Source organism: Ranitomeya imitator, chromosome 6, assembly GCF_032444005.1.
Source record: "Ranitomeya imitator isolate aRanImi1 chromosome 6, aRanImi1.pri, whole genome shotgun sequence".
NCBI lineage: Eukaryota > Metazoa > Chordata > Amphibia > Anura > Dendrobatidae > Ranitomeya > Ranitomeya imitator.
Genome location: NC_091287.1, coordinates 490404911 through 490421925, shown reverse-complemented (window position 1 = coordinate 490421925; position 17015 = coordinate 490404911). Strand labels below are relative to the sequence as shown.

The window sequence follows — 17015 nt, the reverse complement described above, 5'->3', positions numbered from 1 at the left end:
GTAGGACAACACACGCTTTCACTACCTCATCCACAATGTCTGTCTTCAAGTTAATGGATGTAAGGAGAACTCTCCATTTGGCGGTTAGGATCCCAAACGCACACTCCACCATTCTCTGCACGTGTGAGTCGGTAGTTGAAAATTCTTTTTGTTTGGGTTAAACCACGGCTGGAGTAGGATTTCAAAAGATGTTCGGAAAGCTGAAAAGCATCATCCCCAACACAAACAAATGGCATTGGTGGCTCAGAGGTTTGAGGCAGTGGTCTTGGGGAGGGGAATTTGAAAGGTTTGTCCATACAAATGCCGTCCCATAGAAGACCGTTTGAAAACTTGAGAATCATTAGAGCGGCCATACGCCCCAATATCCACCACAACAAATTTGTAATCCGCATTGGAAATGGCCATGAGCACGATGGAAAAGTACTTCTTATAGTTGAAAAACAGAGATCAAGAACCAGACGGTTTCACGATACGGATGTGTTTCCCGTCCACCGCACCCAAGCAATTGGGAAACTGACACACTTCCTGGAATCTGTCAGCTACTTCCAACCATGTCTGCATTGTGGGATGTGGAATGTATTCTTCGTGCAGAGAGTCCCACACAGCACGGCAAGTGTGCCTCACTATTCCAGATATGGTCGAAATTCCCAGTCTGAACTGAAAATGTAGAGAAGACAAGGATTCTCCAGTTGCTAGGAATCTGTGAACAAAAGCAAGGCAGAAATTATTGCAAATTCAAAATATAAATCGATTAAAATGCGCTACAACAGTAGATCCAAAAAGAATGCTTGCTGAAGAGTGACCATCAGACGCTCAGCAGGTGTAATGGAGAATCTGCAATAGGTATCACTCCTTCAGATGAGATGTTCAATCCGCTCCACCAATACATCAAAGTTCTCCGCTTTCATCCGCACATAGCTGTGAAACTTCTCAGCGTCTCCTCGTAGCTCCATGTACAAAGTGGAAAAGACTCCCCGCGTCATTCTCTGTGCCGTGATGGGGTGGATCCACAAACGGCGTCGGCTCAGACGCATGACGCGCTGTCTCTCTCGCTCCTTCTCAATAATAATTGCTTTCAATCGATTCACCTCCACGATGAAATCCACGTTGTTCTGCAGAATCTTCGCAATAATGCCGTCCATGTTGCTCTGTATCTTGCTCCTCTCCAACCTGTCACAGATGGGCTATAGGAACACTGTATATATTGTTTTCAGCGGCCCAATCACCTTTTTTGCCTTTCAGGGTGCGTTTTTAAAAACCAGATCCGTGAAGAACCGGATAGAAAACCGGACCAAACGGATGGCAACCGGATGGGACGGATCAGGTTTCTCGCCGGATCCGGACACCTGATCCGGCTGAAAAACGGATCCATCCCATCCGGTTTTTACAAAATAAGACAGATCCGGCGCTGCGGCGCGACAACGGAACCGGCATGCGGTGAAAAACCGGATCTGTGAAAGCAGCATATACTGCCAGGGGGGAGGGCTTCCTGTTGGCTGGGGATTTATAAGGCTGCCAATTTAGCTTACAAATACTGAGGTAAAAATACTGACCAAATAACGAGTGACTGAGGTCTAATACAGGAGGAGATGACACACAGATATATACTATACACAGGGTAGATGACACACAGGTATATACTATATACAGAAGCAGATGACACACAGGTATATACTATATACAGGTGAGATGACACACACATATATACTATATACAGGAGATGACACAGGTATATACTATATACAGGAGGAGATGACACACAGATATATACTATATACAGGAGGAGATGACACACTGGTATATACTATATACAGAAGGAGATAACATACAGGTATATACTATATACAGGTGAGATGACACACATATATACTATATACAGGAGATGACTTACAGGTATATACTATATACAGGAGATGACACACAGATATATACTATATACAGGAGCAGATGACATACAGGTATATACTATATACAGGAGGAGATGACTTACAGGCACATACTATATACAGTGGAGATGACACAGGTATATACTATATACAGAAGGAGATGACATACAGGTATATACTATATACAGGGGCAGATGACAAACACATATGATACTATATACAGGGGAGATGACACAGGTATATACTATATACAGGAGGAGATGACTTACAGGTATATACTATATACAGGAGGAGATGACTTACAGGTATATACTATATACAGGAGGAGATGACTTACAGGTATATACTATATACAGGAGGAGTTAGCATACAGGTATATATTATATACAGGGGAGATGACACACAGGTATATACTATATACAGGAGGAGATGACTTACAGGTATATACTATATACAGGAGGAGATGAATTACAGGTATATACTATATACAGGAGGAGATAGCATACAGGTATATACTATATACAGGGGAGATGACACAGGTATATACTATATACAGGAGCAGATGACAAACAGGTATATACCAAATACAGGAGGAGATGACTTACAGATATATACTATATATAGGAGATTACATACAGGTATATACTATATACAGGAGGAAATGACACATGTATATACTATATACAGGAGGAGATGACATACAGTTATATACTATATATAGGAGATGACATATAGCAGGTATATACTATATACAGGGGAGATGACCGGTATATACTATATACAGGACATGACATACAGGTATATACTATATACAGGAGGAGATGACATACAGGTATATGCTATATACAGGAGGAGATGACACAGGTATATACCATATATAGGAGATGACATACAGCAGGTATATACTATATACAGGGGAGATGACATACAGGTATATACTATATACAGGAGATGACATACAGGTATAAACTATATATAGGAGATTACATACAGGTATATACTACATATAGGAGGAGATGACATACAGGAATATACTATATACAGGAGAGAACATACAGGTATATACTATATACAGGAGATGACATACAGGCATATACTATATACAGGGGAGATGACATACAGGTATATACTATATACAGGAGATGACATACAGGTGTTTACTATATATAAGGGATATGACACAGGTATATACTGTGGGGAAAATGAGAGGTGTGAGGTGAAAATGAGAGGTGTGAGGTGAAAACGAAAAGGTGTGAGTGCAAAATGAGAGGAGTGAGGAAAAATAGTGGAGTGATCGGAAAATGACAGATGTGAGGTCAAAATGACAAGTGTTAGGGGGAATGAGAGGAGTGAGGAGGGAATGAGAGAAGTTATGGGGAAAATAAAAGGCGTGAGGGGGAAAATGAGAGGTGTGAGGGAGAAAATGAAAGACGTGAGGGGGAAAATTAAAGATGTGAGGGGGAAAATGAGAGGCGGGAAATGATGGTTGCTCTTTAAAGGGCCACTGTCACCCCCCTCCAGCCGTTATAAACTAAAAGAGCCACCTTGTGCAGCAGTAATGCTGCATTCTAACAAGGTGGCTTTTTTAGTTTTGTGTTCATGCATTACTAAAATAAAGCGCTTTGAAACTTTTCAAAAATACCTATCTTTGTCCATGGAGGCGGGTCTGAAGCCTCCTCTATGAAGCGCCCAACTGCCGTCACTCATCTCTTCTGGGGCGATGGTCGCCGACCCCTGCGCGCTGTTCTTCTTAAATCCGGCGCCTGCGCTGTGCGTGCCTGCCTGGGGCAGGCGCATTGAGAATTGGCGGTCAGCTCAGATGCCGGGTTCCTGACTGCGCCTGTGCGGGCAGTGCGGCCACCCTGTTACTGAATCCCCGCCCCGCACTGTGTTATGCATTATGCACAGTGCGGGGCTGGGATTCCTGGGCAGATTCCTGCACAGACCGACGCTGAAAGGCGGGGAACCTGGGGGAGCGTCTGACAAGCGCAGTGCGCATGCCCAGGAATCCCAGCCCCGCACTGTGCATAATGCATAACACAGTGCGGGGCGGGGATTCAGTAACAGGGTGGCCGCACTGCCCGCACAGGCGCAGTCAGGAACCCGGCATCTGAGCTGACCGCCAATTCTCAATGCGCCTGCCCCAGGCAGGCACGCACAGCGCAGGCGCCGGATTTAAGAAGAACAGCGCGCAGGGGGCGGCAACCATCGCCCCAGAAGAGATGAGTGACTGCAGTTGGGCGCTTCAGACCCGCCTCCGTGGACAAAGATAGGTATTTTTGAAAAGTTTCAAAGCGCTTTATTTTAGTAATACATGAACACAAAACTAAAAGAGCCACCTTGTTAGAATGCAGCATTACTGCTGCACAAGGTGGCTCTTTTAGATTATAACGGCTGGAGGGGGGTGACAGTGGCCCTTTAAGCGATTAGCGATAATAAAACATAGATATACAGTGACAACCAATACTGCTGCAGTCTCCAATTATGGGTACACATCACAGACCTACAATAGCACAAGTCATAGTTAGCCAACTTTAAGATTTGAATATGGAAGACTAAGGGTTAATGATGTAAAATAAAAGTCCCCAGTCAACCTATTGTCCCGCTATGAATTACAATTTCCCTGGTAAAGGTGTTTCCTATCCCAGCACATGGAACATGACATAATCTCTGCATCATTTAATTCCAGGACCATGTCAGTAATCAATTAACTCTTGTAATTGGGATTGTCATATCGGGCAGTTGCTGTATCTGTAAACTGTTAAAAACAGATGTATTGGGCCCATCCCTCATCTTGAACCCTGATTTTGCTACAACTGAATTTCTGATCAAAGTTAAGCTGTGCCTGCAATCATTTAAAGAGAAATGGGTGAAAACTATGAGCTCCCAGTAGACAGTAATTACAACTGTCCACATTATATTACATTATTTTGGGTAGCATCTTTAATCATTGTCCCAATTCACTAAATGATGCTACCAGAGATCAGCACGTTGAAAGACTGCTTAACAAAATGCAGAGTTTTACCTAAATTGATATAATGGAGACATGCTGGGAAGACTGTTCTTATACGATAGGAATATACAACCATTGTCGGTAATGATAAACTAATTTACTGAACTTTACTACAGATGTAGAGTTTCTTAATATGACAAAGATGCCGAGATGCAGAAAAGTAGAACTCCATACCGGACTATACATCGTCAATGGCTTTTGTTATGTCAATTCCAGTTGTAACCTGAGCTGCTCTTCTGGACAAATGTTCTCTGGTGGGAATCTCCTGCTTCCTGTGATGTCATGTCAGATTCTCCCTCACTACCTGGTTCTGCAAACTGACTGACGCACTCTACTCAGCAGAGCTCACTCTACTCAGCAGAGCTCACTCTACTCAGCAGAGCTCACTCTACTCAGCAGAGCTCACTCTACTCAGCAGAGCTCACTCTACTCAGCAGAGCTCACTCTACTCAGCAGAGCTCACTCTACTCAGCAGAGCTCACTCTACTCAGCAGAGCTCACTCTACTCAGCAGAGCTCACTCTACTCAGCAGAGCTCACTCTACTCAGCAGAGCTCACTCTACTCAGCAGAGCTCACTCTACTCAGCAGAGCTCACTCTACTCAGCAGAGCTCACTCTACTCAGCAGAGCTCACTCTACTCAGCAGAGCTCACTCTACTCAGCAGAGCTCACTCTACTCAGCAGAGCTCACTCTACTCAGCAGAGCTCACTCTACTCAGCAGAGCTCACTCTACTCAGCAGAGCTCACTCTACTCAGCAGAGCTCACTCTACTCAGCAGAGCTCACTCTACTCAGCAGAGCTCACTCTACTCAGCAGAGCTCACTCTACTCAGCAGAGCTCACTCTACTCAGCAGAGCTCACTCTACTCAGCAGAGCTCACTCTACTCAGCAGAGCTCACTCTACTCAGCAGAGCTCACTCTACTCAGCAGAGCTCACTCTACTCAGCAGAGCTCACTCTACTCAGCAGAGCTCACTCTACTCAGCAGAGCTCACTCTACTCAGCAGAGCTCACTCTACTCAGCAGAGCTCACTCTACTCAGCAGAGCTCACTCTACTCAGCAGAGCTCACTCTACTCAGCAGAGCTCACTCTACTCAGCAGAGCTCACTCTACTCAGCAGAGCTCACTCTACTCAGCAGAGCTCACTCTATTCAGCAGAGCTCACTCTACTCAGCAGAGCTCACTCTACTCAGCAGAGCTCACTCTACTCAGCAGAGCTCACTCTACTCAGCAGAGCTCACTCTATTCAGCAGAGCTCACTCTATTCAGCAGAGCTCACTCTATTCAGCAGAGCTCACTCTACTCAGCAGAGCTCACTCTACTCAGCAGAGCTCACTCTACTCAGCAGAGCTCACTCTACTCAGCAGAGCTCACTCTACTCAGCAGAGCTCACTCTACTCAGCAGAGCTCACTCTACTCAGCAGAGCTCACTCTACTCAGCAGAGCTCACTCTACTCAGCAGAGCTCACTCTACTCAGCAGAGCTCACTCTACTCAGCAGAGCTCACTCTGTTTCTATGAATGCTTCAGCTGCAGACTCAGCATCCCTTGCATCTGTAAATATATGTATACACACTGCTGTATACAGCGTGCAATGTATATGCATCCTGCTTTATTCCCTTCATATGAATACATTCAGATCTCTCCCCACACCTCCCATCATTCATTAAACCATCACATCCATCCAATCATCCATGTCAGTGAGGGGGAATAGGGAATAATCTTTTTTGTCAGGGATAGTGTTCTGGTGCTTTATTGATTGCTTCTATTCATTGTAGTGTCCTATACAGGACATACTGCTGATGCTGTGTGTAGACTATGAGTTGGATGGGTTTAGGCAGAGTTACAGGTCTGTGCTCATTGCTGGCTTGCAGCCCAGCACAAGAAAGCATGGGAAATGTAGTCATAAGGGAGCAGAGGATTCTGAAGAGGAGGTGATCGCTATCTGGTGGGTAGGTATTTACATTGGATAACTCCTTTATTTCTTACGTGTTAGTTTAATAAAGGCTACATCTTCCAACAACTCATATGAATATATACATGCAAGAATGGAGTACAACAATCCACAAAGAGTACAAAAAAAATGTTTATTTAACTCAATACATAGAAGGCACATAAAAATATCAATTAAAAGACCATATCAATGGTAAAGCTATTTTAGACTACGGATTGGGTGCAACAAGAAAAATCAAGTGTGACAACAGCTCCCTGAGGAAGCCCACGCGAAACGTGCATTGGGGTCGTGTGTGCAACACCACAGGACAGATATGAGAATAGCCACTACCTCTTGTGATGCTCGTGCTGCAGTAGTCAATGCTCATATATTTTAATAATGTAACTTGTATACGATGTATTACGCACAATACCTGCATTGACAAACGCATGAGTCTGATTTTTGCTCAATGGACTTGGTGCACTGTCCCATTATTCAACACATAGGTCCGTCTACCAGGCTCTCCGTAACTACACTGCACCTGTTGTGTCGCACTTGATTTTTCTTGTTGCACCGGATCCTTTGTCTAAAATAGCTTGGTCATTAATATTGGTCTTTTAACTGTCATTTTTAAGTGCCTTCTATGTATTGAGTTAAATAATCTTTTTTTGTACTCTATTGGTGGATTGTTACTCCATTTTTGCATGTAGACACTGGTGGGAGTAATTCCATGGCTATTGCCTTTTGTGGTCCGGTTACATAGGCCTGCGTGATATATGAGGTTTTCTATCCTAAAGATTTTGCATAATATTACGCATTTGAATATATATTAAAATTAATGAAAAAGTCACTTTTATTACAGGTCGTTCTTCACATTGGTTTCCAATGATAGAATTTTGCCTTACATTTTCTGTATCAATTCATCAGTTGAAAAGTTCTCTGCTTGCTGTTATTTAACTTTTAATCTTTAATTACAGGGGCTGGAAATCGGTCCTCGACATGTGTTAGCCACAATGGTGCATGGCTCAATGAAAGACACAGCTCTAATTACCGTTCTTCAAAACAATAAGCAACTGAAAATCTATTGAATGTTCGTTACTTTATATTGTACAATGAAATAGCTTTAATTTTTCTTTTTAGCAGAGAAGCAAATACCCCTAATTAAAAGCTGAGGGTTCTTAAGAAAATACTGTTAGGGAATGTTATAAATGCAAAAGAAGACAATGGGGCTCCTCTTTAATCAGCAGAGTTTGAAAGACGAATGTCAAATGGGTATTCCAATCTCGTGCATTTATGGCATACCCAGAGAATATGAAGACCCTTGTCCCACCTATTGTACCCGGCAACTAGAAAACGGAGCCTTGATGCACATGGCGGAGTTTATTTAGGAGCTCCAACCACCTCTCCACGGACAGCAGTGTGAAAACGGATCCTATTCTCGAGATACATCCAGGTCTCATAGGTGGGACCCACATCTAATATACCTTTCTATCATATCAAGCAGCACTTTACCAGTGATTGTATCTTTTATGGCAACATAAAAGTCAAACTTTGTCATCAGTATGTACTCTCGTGTAAACAGCCACGTGCCTATAGCTTTGCGCCATATAATAGGAAAGAACCGTAACTGCACATGCACCAACGCTACATCCCATTCACTCTCAGTATTGGAGACTGGTCCCAGAGTGTCCAGACGCCCACGGATTATAAAGTGAAGGCATATTTTATCATATGAAGTCAAATCTTAGCAATAAGACATCACTTTACGAGACTGAAACCTTATTAAGGTTATAGCTACATGAGTATGCCGTCAATTGTTCCCTATAGAACAGAAAGTTGTGTCACCGTACACACAATTTCTTGTACTTAGCCACATAGCTCAAGCTTTAAAATGTGCAGCACCTACCAGGTATGTGAACTACTGTGTCCTTCGTGTGTCCAGGAGGATCCTCAGTTTCTTCTTTTGAGTTTCCAATTTCACCGTAATAGAGAGCGATCCCCAGCTGCAATATGCGGATAAACATCGGAAGCTGTTGATCGGTGAGGGACAGTTTCAGACTGTCAACCATCGTATGAATCTGATTGAATAAAAGCACATAAACTAAGAAACAAGCCATCTATATGACAAGTCCTCTATTAACAATATAAAAAACTTCTGGGATATTGCATAAGGCAATCTGTGCAGTGCACAATAAGTGCATTTTGATGGTAAAAACATGTCAACTTATTATTCATTTCATGTATCACTGAACATCCTTCTAATTTGTAGGTGCAGATTCACTCATGGCACACAGGATCCACAATTAAGGTCCCATAACAATATATAAAAGTTGACTGAAGCCACCGATTTTTGCCAGATTAGCAAACCAGCTGTTATTTCTGGGAGCCTCCCAACTCTCCACCAACATTTAATGTCACGGGAATAAAGGATTGGATAGTTATTTCAATACCGAATCATGTTTTCAGGTGAGATAAGCCACTGCCGGAAGCATCTGAGAGTCTTTCTCCCTTCTGGCCATTTAAAATACATTAACAATTTGCCGAGTGCTCATGTGTATGGGGGAATTAGGAGAGGTCTGTCTGCCAAACCTTTTCATAAATAGTAGTTGTACGCATGATATTTTATTGGGCTGTCCACATGTCCGATTTATTCCTCAGACCCAGAGGCTCGAGGACAAATTTGGAGATGTGTTCGATTTTGATCTAAGTGTATGTCAAAAAGAAAAGTCAAAGATGCTATGGGATTCTTACAACATGAAAAGGGTTAAGTGGTCAAAAATGATGTTGAGAAGGCTTAACTTTTAAAGGTACTCTGTCACCCCCACCAGCCGTTAGAAACTAAAAGAGCCACCTTGTGCAGCAGTAATGCTGCATTCTGACAAGGTGGCTCTTTTAGTTATTGGTGCAGTCAAAGCAGAAATAAAGCATTTTATAATTTCGCAAAAATACCTGCATTATGCACAGTGCGGGGCTAGGATTCACAAGCAGGGCGGCCACACAGGCGCAGTCTGCGAGACTGCATCTGAGGTCAGACGGGCAGCGCTCACTGCGCCTGCCCCAGGCAGAACAAAAGAGCGCAGGTGCCGGATTTGATTTGAAAACAGCGCGGAGGGGGGCGGCGCCCAGCGCCAAAGAAGCCTTGAGTGACGGCAGTGTGGCGCGTGCAGCAGGGGGGTTAAGACCTGCCTCCTGACTGTATAATAAATAAATAACTTGGCACTCAACTTAATGAATAGTGGTAATCAAGAAAATCAAAATTTATTACTTCGAGTAGCAGTCCAGAAAATAATAGACGTTTCGGTCCAACATAAAGACCTTCTTCAGTAAACTGCATAGATATATAACAATGCATTGTAATCACAATGTATGGAAAAATATGAAAATAAAATAAAAGATAAATCTCAAAACCAAAGAAAGTGATGGAGGGGAAGGAAGGAAGGAGAGGAAGGGAAGAAATTATTTTTACGTACCCGACTGCTGAAAGGTAGAGTGTAAAAAGACACTTGTATGTGTATATATGGATGAGGGGTCCTAAGTTAGAATCCAGTAGGACAAATAAGACGGCCAGTAGCCTGGAATAGTAGGGCAATGTATTAGGACAAGTGCTATAACAGTAACCGGAATATAAGAGAGGTATATGTACTAACCGAGGTATATAGGTCATCAGTATTCATCCACAAGGAATAAGAAACAGAAGAGTAAATGAAGAGCGGAGCTGCGGGGGTAGAATAGTAGGTAATCAGCCACTAGTAGTAAGACTAAACTATAGGGGTAACGAAGGAGAGGGGGTCTCACCTAATAAAGATGTCTGGGGAGATGTAAGGGTAATGTCACATATATGGCAGAACGATATGCCCAGAAGTAAACTACAGGTGAGAGAGAGAGCCGTTAGAATAAACACTATAGAGAGGTGGAAAAAACAAAAGAAATATTATTGCTCACCATAGATAGAAAAGGTCCTAAATGTAATATCAGGAGCAGAGAAGACCTCTAAGTAAACGTGGGTGGTAATGGAAACAATCAGCTCCTAGAGTATACATAGAGAGGTAACTCATAGTACACAGTGACCGACGTAAATGGGGCTACAGAGGCTAGAGTGGCACAGGAGACTTACCGATATGCTGCGGACCATGGGCGTACATCAACGCGGCATCCACCGCTGGTTGAATACCCACAATGGAACGGAGCAGAAATATATAGCGGTGGGGCGGGACCATAACCGGAAGAACGTAGGTCCGGAACCAGCGCTAGGGATTATGGGACATGTAGTCCCAAAAGCGGCAAATACCGGCACTATGTATTGAAGGAAGCGCGCCGAGGACTACGCGGCTAGGGCCAGGAGGCGTGTCATGAGACTAATGATGGCGATGGGGCTAGAGGAGGGCCGGATTAGGGCAAAAAGCAAACTGGGAACCGTGGTCACAGGAATAGAAGTAGCTAAAATAGCTAGAGCACGCAAAAGTACGAGCGATTAAGGAGAAAGAGAGTAACATAGTAGGACAAGGTGTAAGCACTACCTTAGATATGTAACATGATATAGAAAAACGAATACTAGTGTGAGATACAAGATGTCAAATGTATGCAGAAAGAGAGCCGTTAGTGGAAAAATGGGATAGGAATACAGACCAAGGAGAAGACAAGGAAAAGTTGGCAATAAATGCAGTCGGGCAGGGGACAAAGGGAGGGAAAATCCAGGGAGGGGGAGGGAGCAGGCGGTGATTTGCATGATGAGCGTCAATAAAGGCGACTCTGAAAGGAAGAACAGGCTAATTAGTACATAGCATACTGTACAGATTATTACATACTTCATATTAAAGCGATGTATGACAATCGATGTGTCTCTGTACAAAACAGGCAAAATAGGGTATGACATACTGTACAGATTGCATAAAACCTAATACATGGCATAAAGGAGAAACACAGTTTGGCCACGATCAAGCAATTAGATAAATGCCAGAGGGTCGTATTCTCTGTTGAGACCTTTAGGAGACAAAGTTTGTAGTTCATGGATCCAATAAGCCTCTTTCTTTTTAAGGAGGTGGATCCTGTTCCCGCCCCGTCTCTGTACCGGGATATGTTCCAGTATTTGAAATCTTAATTGTGATACGTTGTGACCCTTTGATATGAAATGGGACGGAAGTGGCAATAGTAGATTCTGGCAACGAATTGTGGACTTGTGCTTAGAAATACGAGATCTGATAGATTGAGTAGTCTCGCCAATATACAGTAGGCCACATGGACATTTGATCGCATAAATGACAAATGACGAGTCACAGGTAAAAAACCCTTTGATATTGTATCTCTTACCGGAATGGGGATGGTGAAATACGTCTCCCTTGATAACACTGTTGCATTGGTTGCAATGTAAGCATGGAAAGGTACCATACTTAGGTTGGGTAAGGAAGCGTTGAGTGCTGTCCTTATTGGTACCTACGTCAGCTTTGACCAGTGTATCGCGTATGTTCGTAGGGCGTTTGTAACAAGGCAAGAAGTGATCTTGAAATTCTGGGATTTGTGGATGGGCTGTGCGTAGTAGGTTCCAATGACGTCTGATCTTATGATGCAGGATGTGTACGTATGGGTGATACACATGTACAAAGGGTACTCTTTTATTGTTGAGGGGACGTGTTGTGGTGTGGGGATTAATCGCCTCTGTTAGGAGGTCTGAAGGATAGCCCCTTTCTCTAAATTTGAGAAACATCTCATCAGTTGTAGTCTTCAATAAGTTAGGATCGGTGACTATCCTTTGTACACGTTTAAATTGTGATCGGGGGATCGATTTTTTCGTGGCAGCCGGATGTAGGCTGCTGTAGTGTAACAGACTGTTTCTGTCAGTTGGCTTCGTGTACAGATCTGTCTCGAGGGTACCTAATTCATCCCTGAAAATTAGTGTGTCAAGGAAACTTACTTTTTCTGTGCTACTTGTCATAGTGAACGTTAGTCCTGGCCAGGCCGTATTTAATGAATGCAGAAATAGGTCCAAGGACTCTGATGTGCCAGTCCATAGACAGAAAACGTCGTCTATGTAGCGTCTCCAAAAGGGGCAGTGAGCTTGGAACAGGGGGTCAGGATAAACTATCTCCTCCTCAAAGAGGGCCATGTAACTGTTAGCATATGGCGGAGATACGTTCGACCCCATAGCGGTGCCTTTAGTTTGTAGAAAAAATTGATCCTCAAACATAAAGAAGTTTCTGGTAAGAACTATTGTCAGTAGGTCTAAACAGAGATTAACTATATCCGGGTGGAGTGAGGAGTTAGTGAGAAGATGTCTTACACTAAGAATCCCTTGTGTATGGGGGATGGAAGTATAGAGATCTTTGACATCTAGAGAGACTAGTAGGAGATCAGTAGGAAGGGAGTCCAAATTCCGTAATTGGCGTAGGAAATCTCCTGTGTCGAGAATAAATGATGGAGATGTACGAATGAGAGGTGTCAAGATTTTTTCCAGGAAGATGGCTAGTGGAGAGAGTATAGATTCGGTAGAGGCTACTATCGGGCGGCCTGGTGGATGCTCAAGATTTTTGTGTATCTTGGGTAGTATGTAAAATACCGGAGTGATTGGAAAATCCTTAGTCAGATACTCTTGTGTTTTACCATCAATGACACCCTTTTCCACGTAGGGATCAAGAGTTTCCTTGATGAGATTTCTAGTCATGATAGTGGGGTCACCTGGTAGCGGACGATAAACAGTGTCGTCTCTTAGTTGTCGTACATCTCCATCATTTATTCTCGACACAGGAGATTTCCTACGCCAATTACGGAATTTGGACTCCCTTCCTACTGATCTCCTACTAGTCTCTCTAGATGTCAAAGATCTCTATACTTCCATCCCCCATACACAAGGGATTCTTAGTGTAAGACATCTTCTCACTAACTCCTTACTCCACCCGGATATAGTTAATCTCTGTTTAGACCTACTGACAATAGTTCTTACCAGAAACTTCTTTATGTTTGAGGATCAATTTTTTCTACAAACTAAAGGCACCGCTATGGGGTCGAACGTAGCTCCGCCATATGCTAACAGTTACATGGCCCTCTTTGAGGAGGAGATAGTTTATCCTGACCCCCTGTTCCAAGCTCACTGCCCCTTTTGGAGACGCTACATAGACGACGTTTTCAGTCTATGGACTGGCACATCAGAGTCCTTGGACCTATTTCTGCATTCATTAAATACGGCCTGGCCAGGACTAACGTTCACTATGACAAGTAGCACAGAAAAAGTAAGTTTCCTTGACACACTAATTTTCAGGGATGAATTAGGTACCCTCGAGACAGATCTGTACACGAAGCCAACTGACAGAAACAGTCTGTTACACTACAGCAGCCTACATCCGGCTGCCACGAAAAAATCGATCCCCCGATCACAATTTAAACGTGTACAAAGGATAGTCACCGATCCTAACTTATTGAAGACTACAACTGATGAGATGTTTCTCAAATTTAGAGAAAGGGGCTATCCTTCAGACCTCCTAACAGAGGCGATTAATCCCCACACCACAACACGTCCCCTCAACAATAAAAGAGTACCCTTTGTACATGTGTATCACCCATACGTACACATCCTGCATCATAAGATCAGACGTCATTGGAACCTACTACGCACAGCCCATCCACAAATCCCAGAATTTCAAGATCACTTCTTGCCTTGTTACAAACGCCCTACGAACATACGCGATACACTGGTCAAAGCTGACGTAGGTACCAATAAGGACAGCACTCAATGCTTCCTTACCCAACCTAAGTATGGTACCTTTCCATGCTTACATTGCAACCAATGCAACAGTGTTATCAAGGGAGACGTATTTCACCATCCCCATTCCGGTAAGAGATACAATATCAAAGGGTTTTTTACCTGTGACTCGTCATTTGTCATTTATGCGATCAAATGTCCATGTGGCCTACTGTATATTGGCGAGACTACTCAATCTATCAGATCTCGTATTTCTAAGCACAAGTCCACAATTCGTTGCCAGAATCTACTATTGCCACTTCCGTCCCATTTCATATCAAAGGGTCACAACATATCACAATTAAGATTTCAAATACTGGAACATATCCCGGTACAGAGACGGGGCGGGAACAGGATCCACCTCCTTAAAAAGAAAGAGGCTTATTGGATCCATGAACTACAAACTTTGTCTCCTAAAGGTCTCAACAGAGAATACGACCCTCTGGCATTTATCTAATTGCTTGATCATGGCCAAACTGTGTTTCTCCTTTATGCCATGTATTAGGTTTTATGCAATCTGTACAGTATGTCATACCCTATTTTGCCTGTTTTGTACAGAGACACATCGATTGTCATACATCGCTTTAATATGAAGTATGTAATAATCTGTACAGTATGCTATGTACTAATTAGCCTGTTCTTCCTTTCAGAGTCGCCTTTATTGACGCTCATCATGCAAATCACCGCCTGCTCCCTCCCCCTCCCTGGATTTTCCCTCCCTTTGTCCCCTGCCCGACTGCATTTATTGCCAACTTTTCCTTGTCTTCTCCTTGGTCTGTATTCCTATCCCATTTTTCCACTAACGGCTCTATTTCTGCATACATTTGACATCCTGTATCTCACACTAGTATTCGTTTTTCTATATCATGTTACATATCTAAGGTAGTGCTTACACCTTGTCCTACTATGTTACTCTCTTTCTCCTTAATCGCTCGTACTTTTGCGTGCTCTAGCTATTTTAGCTACTTCTATTCCTGTGACCACGGATCCCAGTTTGCTTTTTGCCCTAATCCGGCCCTCCTCTAGCCCCATCGCCATCATTAGTCTCATGACACGCCTCCTGGCCCTAGCCGCGTAGTCCTCGGCGCGCTTCCTTCAATACATAGTGCCGGTATTTGCCGCTTTTGGGACTACATGTCCCATAATCCCTAGCGCTGGTTCCGGACCTACGTTCTTCCGGTTATGGTCCCGCCCCACCGCTATATATTTCTGCTCCGTTCCATTGTGGGTATTCAACCAGCGGTGGATGCCGCGTTGATGTACGCCCATGGTCCGCAGCATATCGGTAAGTCTCCTGTGCCACTCTAGCCTCTGTAGCCCCATTTACGTCGGTCACTGTGTACTATGAGTTACCTCTCTATGTATACTCTAGGAGCTGATTGTTTCCATTACCACCCACGTTTACTTAGAGGTCTTCTCTGCTCCTGATATTACATTTAGGACCTTTTCTATCTATGGTGAGCAATAATATTTATTTTGTTTTTTCCACCTCTCTATAGTGTTTATTCTAACGGCTCTCTCTCTCACCTGTAGTTTACTTCTGGGCATATCGTTCTGCCATATATGTGACATTACCCTTACATCTCCCCAGACATCTTTATTAGGTGAGACCCCCTCTCCTTCGTTACCCCTATAGTTTAGTCTTACTACTAGTGGCTGATTACCTACTATTCTACCCCCGCAGCTCCGCTCTTCATTTACTCTTCTGTTTCTTATTCCTTGTGGATGAATACTGATGACCTATATACCTCGGTTAGTACATATACCTCTCTTATATTCCGGTTACTGTTATAGCACTTGTCCTAATACATTGCCCTACTATTCCAGGCTACTGGCCGTCTTATTTGTCCTACTGGATTCTAACTTAGGACCCCTCATCCATATATACACATACAAGTGTCTTTTTACACTCTACCTTTCAGCAGTCGGGTACGTAAAAATAATTTCTTCCCTTCCTCTCCTTCCTTCCTTCCCCTCCATCACTTTCTTTGGTTTTGAGATTTATCTTTTATTTTATTTTCATATTTTTCCATACATTGTGATTACAATGCATTGTTATATATCTATGCAGTTTACTGAAGAAGGTCTTTATGTTGGACCGAAACGTCTATTATTTTCTGGACTGCTACTCGAAGTAATAAATTTTGATTTTCTTGATTACCACTATTCATTAAGTTGAGTGCCAAGTTATTTATTTATTATACTTATTGGTGTGGGAAACCTCTCTTGAGCACCGACACAGCTGTGCCGCGCTATACTTCACTACTGCCTCCTGACTGAAGACAGGCATTTTTGCGAAATTATAAAACGCTTTATTTCTGCTTTGACAGCACAAATAACTAAAAGAGCCACCTTGTCAGAATGCAGCATTACTGCTGCACAAGATGGCTCTTTTAGTTTCTAACGGCTGGAGGGGGTGACAGAGGCCCTTTAAAGCAAACCTGTCACCAGGAA

General features: G+C 43.2%; 1 protein-coding gene across 1 annotated transcript in view; it reads right to left on the bottom strand.

Annotated features, from left to right (window-relative positions):
• The window catches only part of VPS13B (vacuolar protein sorting 13 homolog B), a 1386889-nt gene that overhangs the window by 1224639 nt on the left and 145235 nt on the right, over positions 1–17015 (bottom strand). The window contains exon 7 of the mRNA XM_069731647.1: positions 8739–8910. Coding sequence (XP_069587748.1) covers positions 8739–8910 — 172 coding nt within the window. The remainder of the gene's footprint in view (positions 1–8738; positions 8911–17015) is intronic.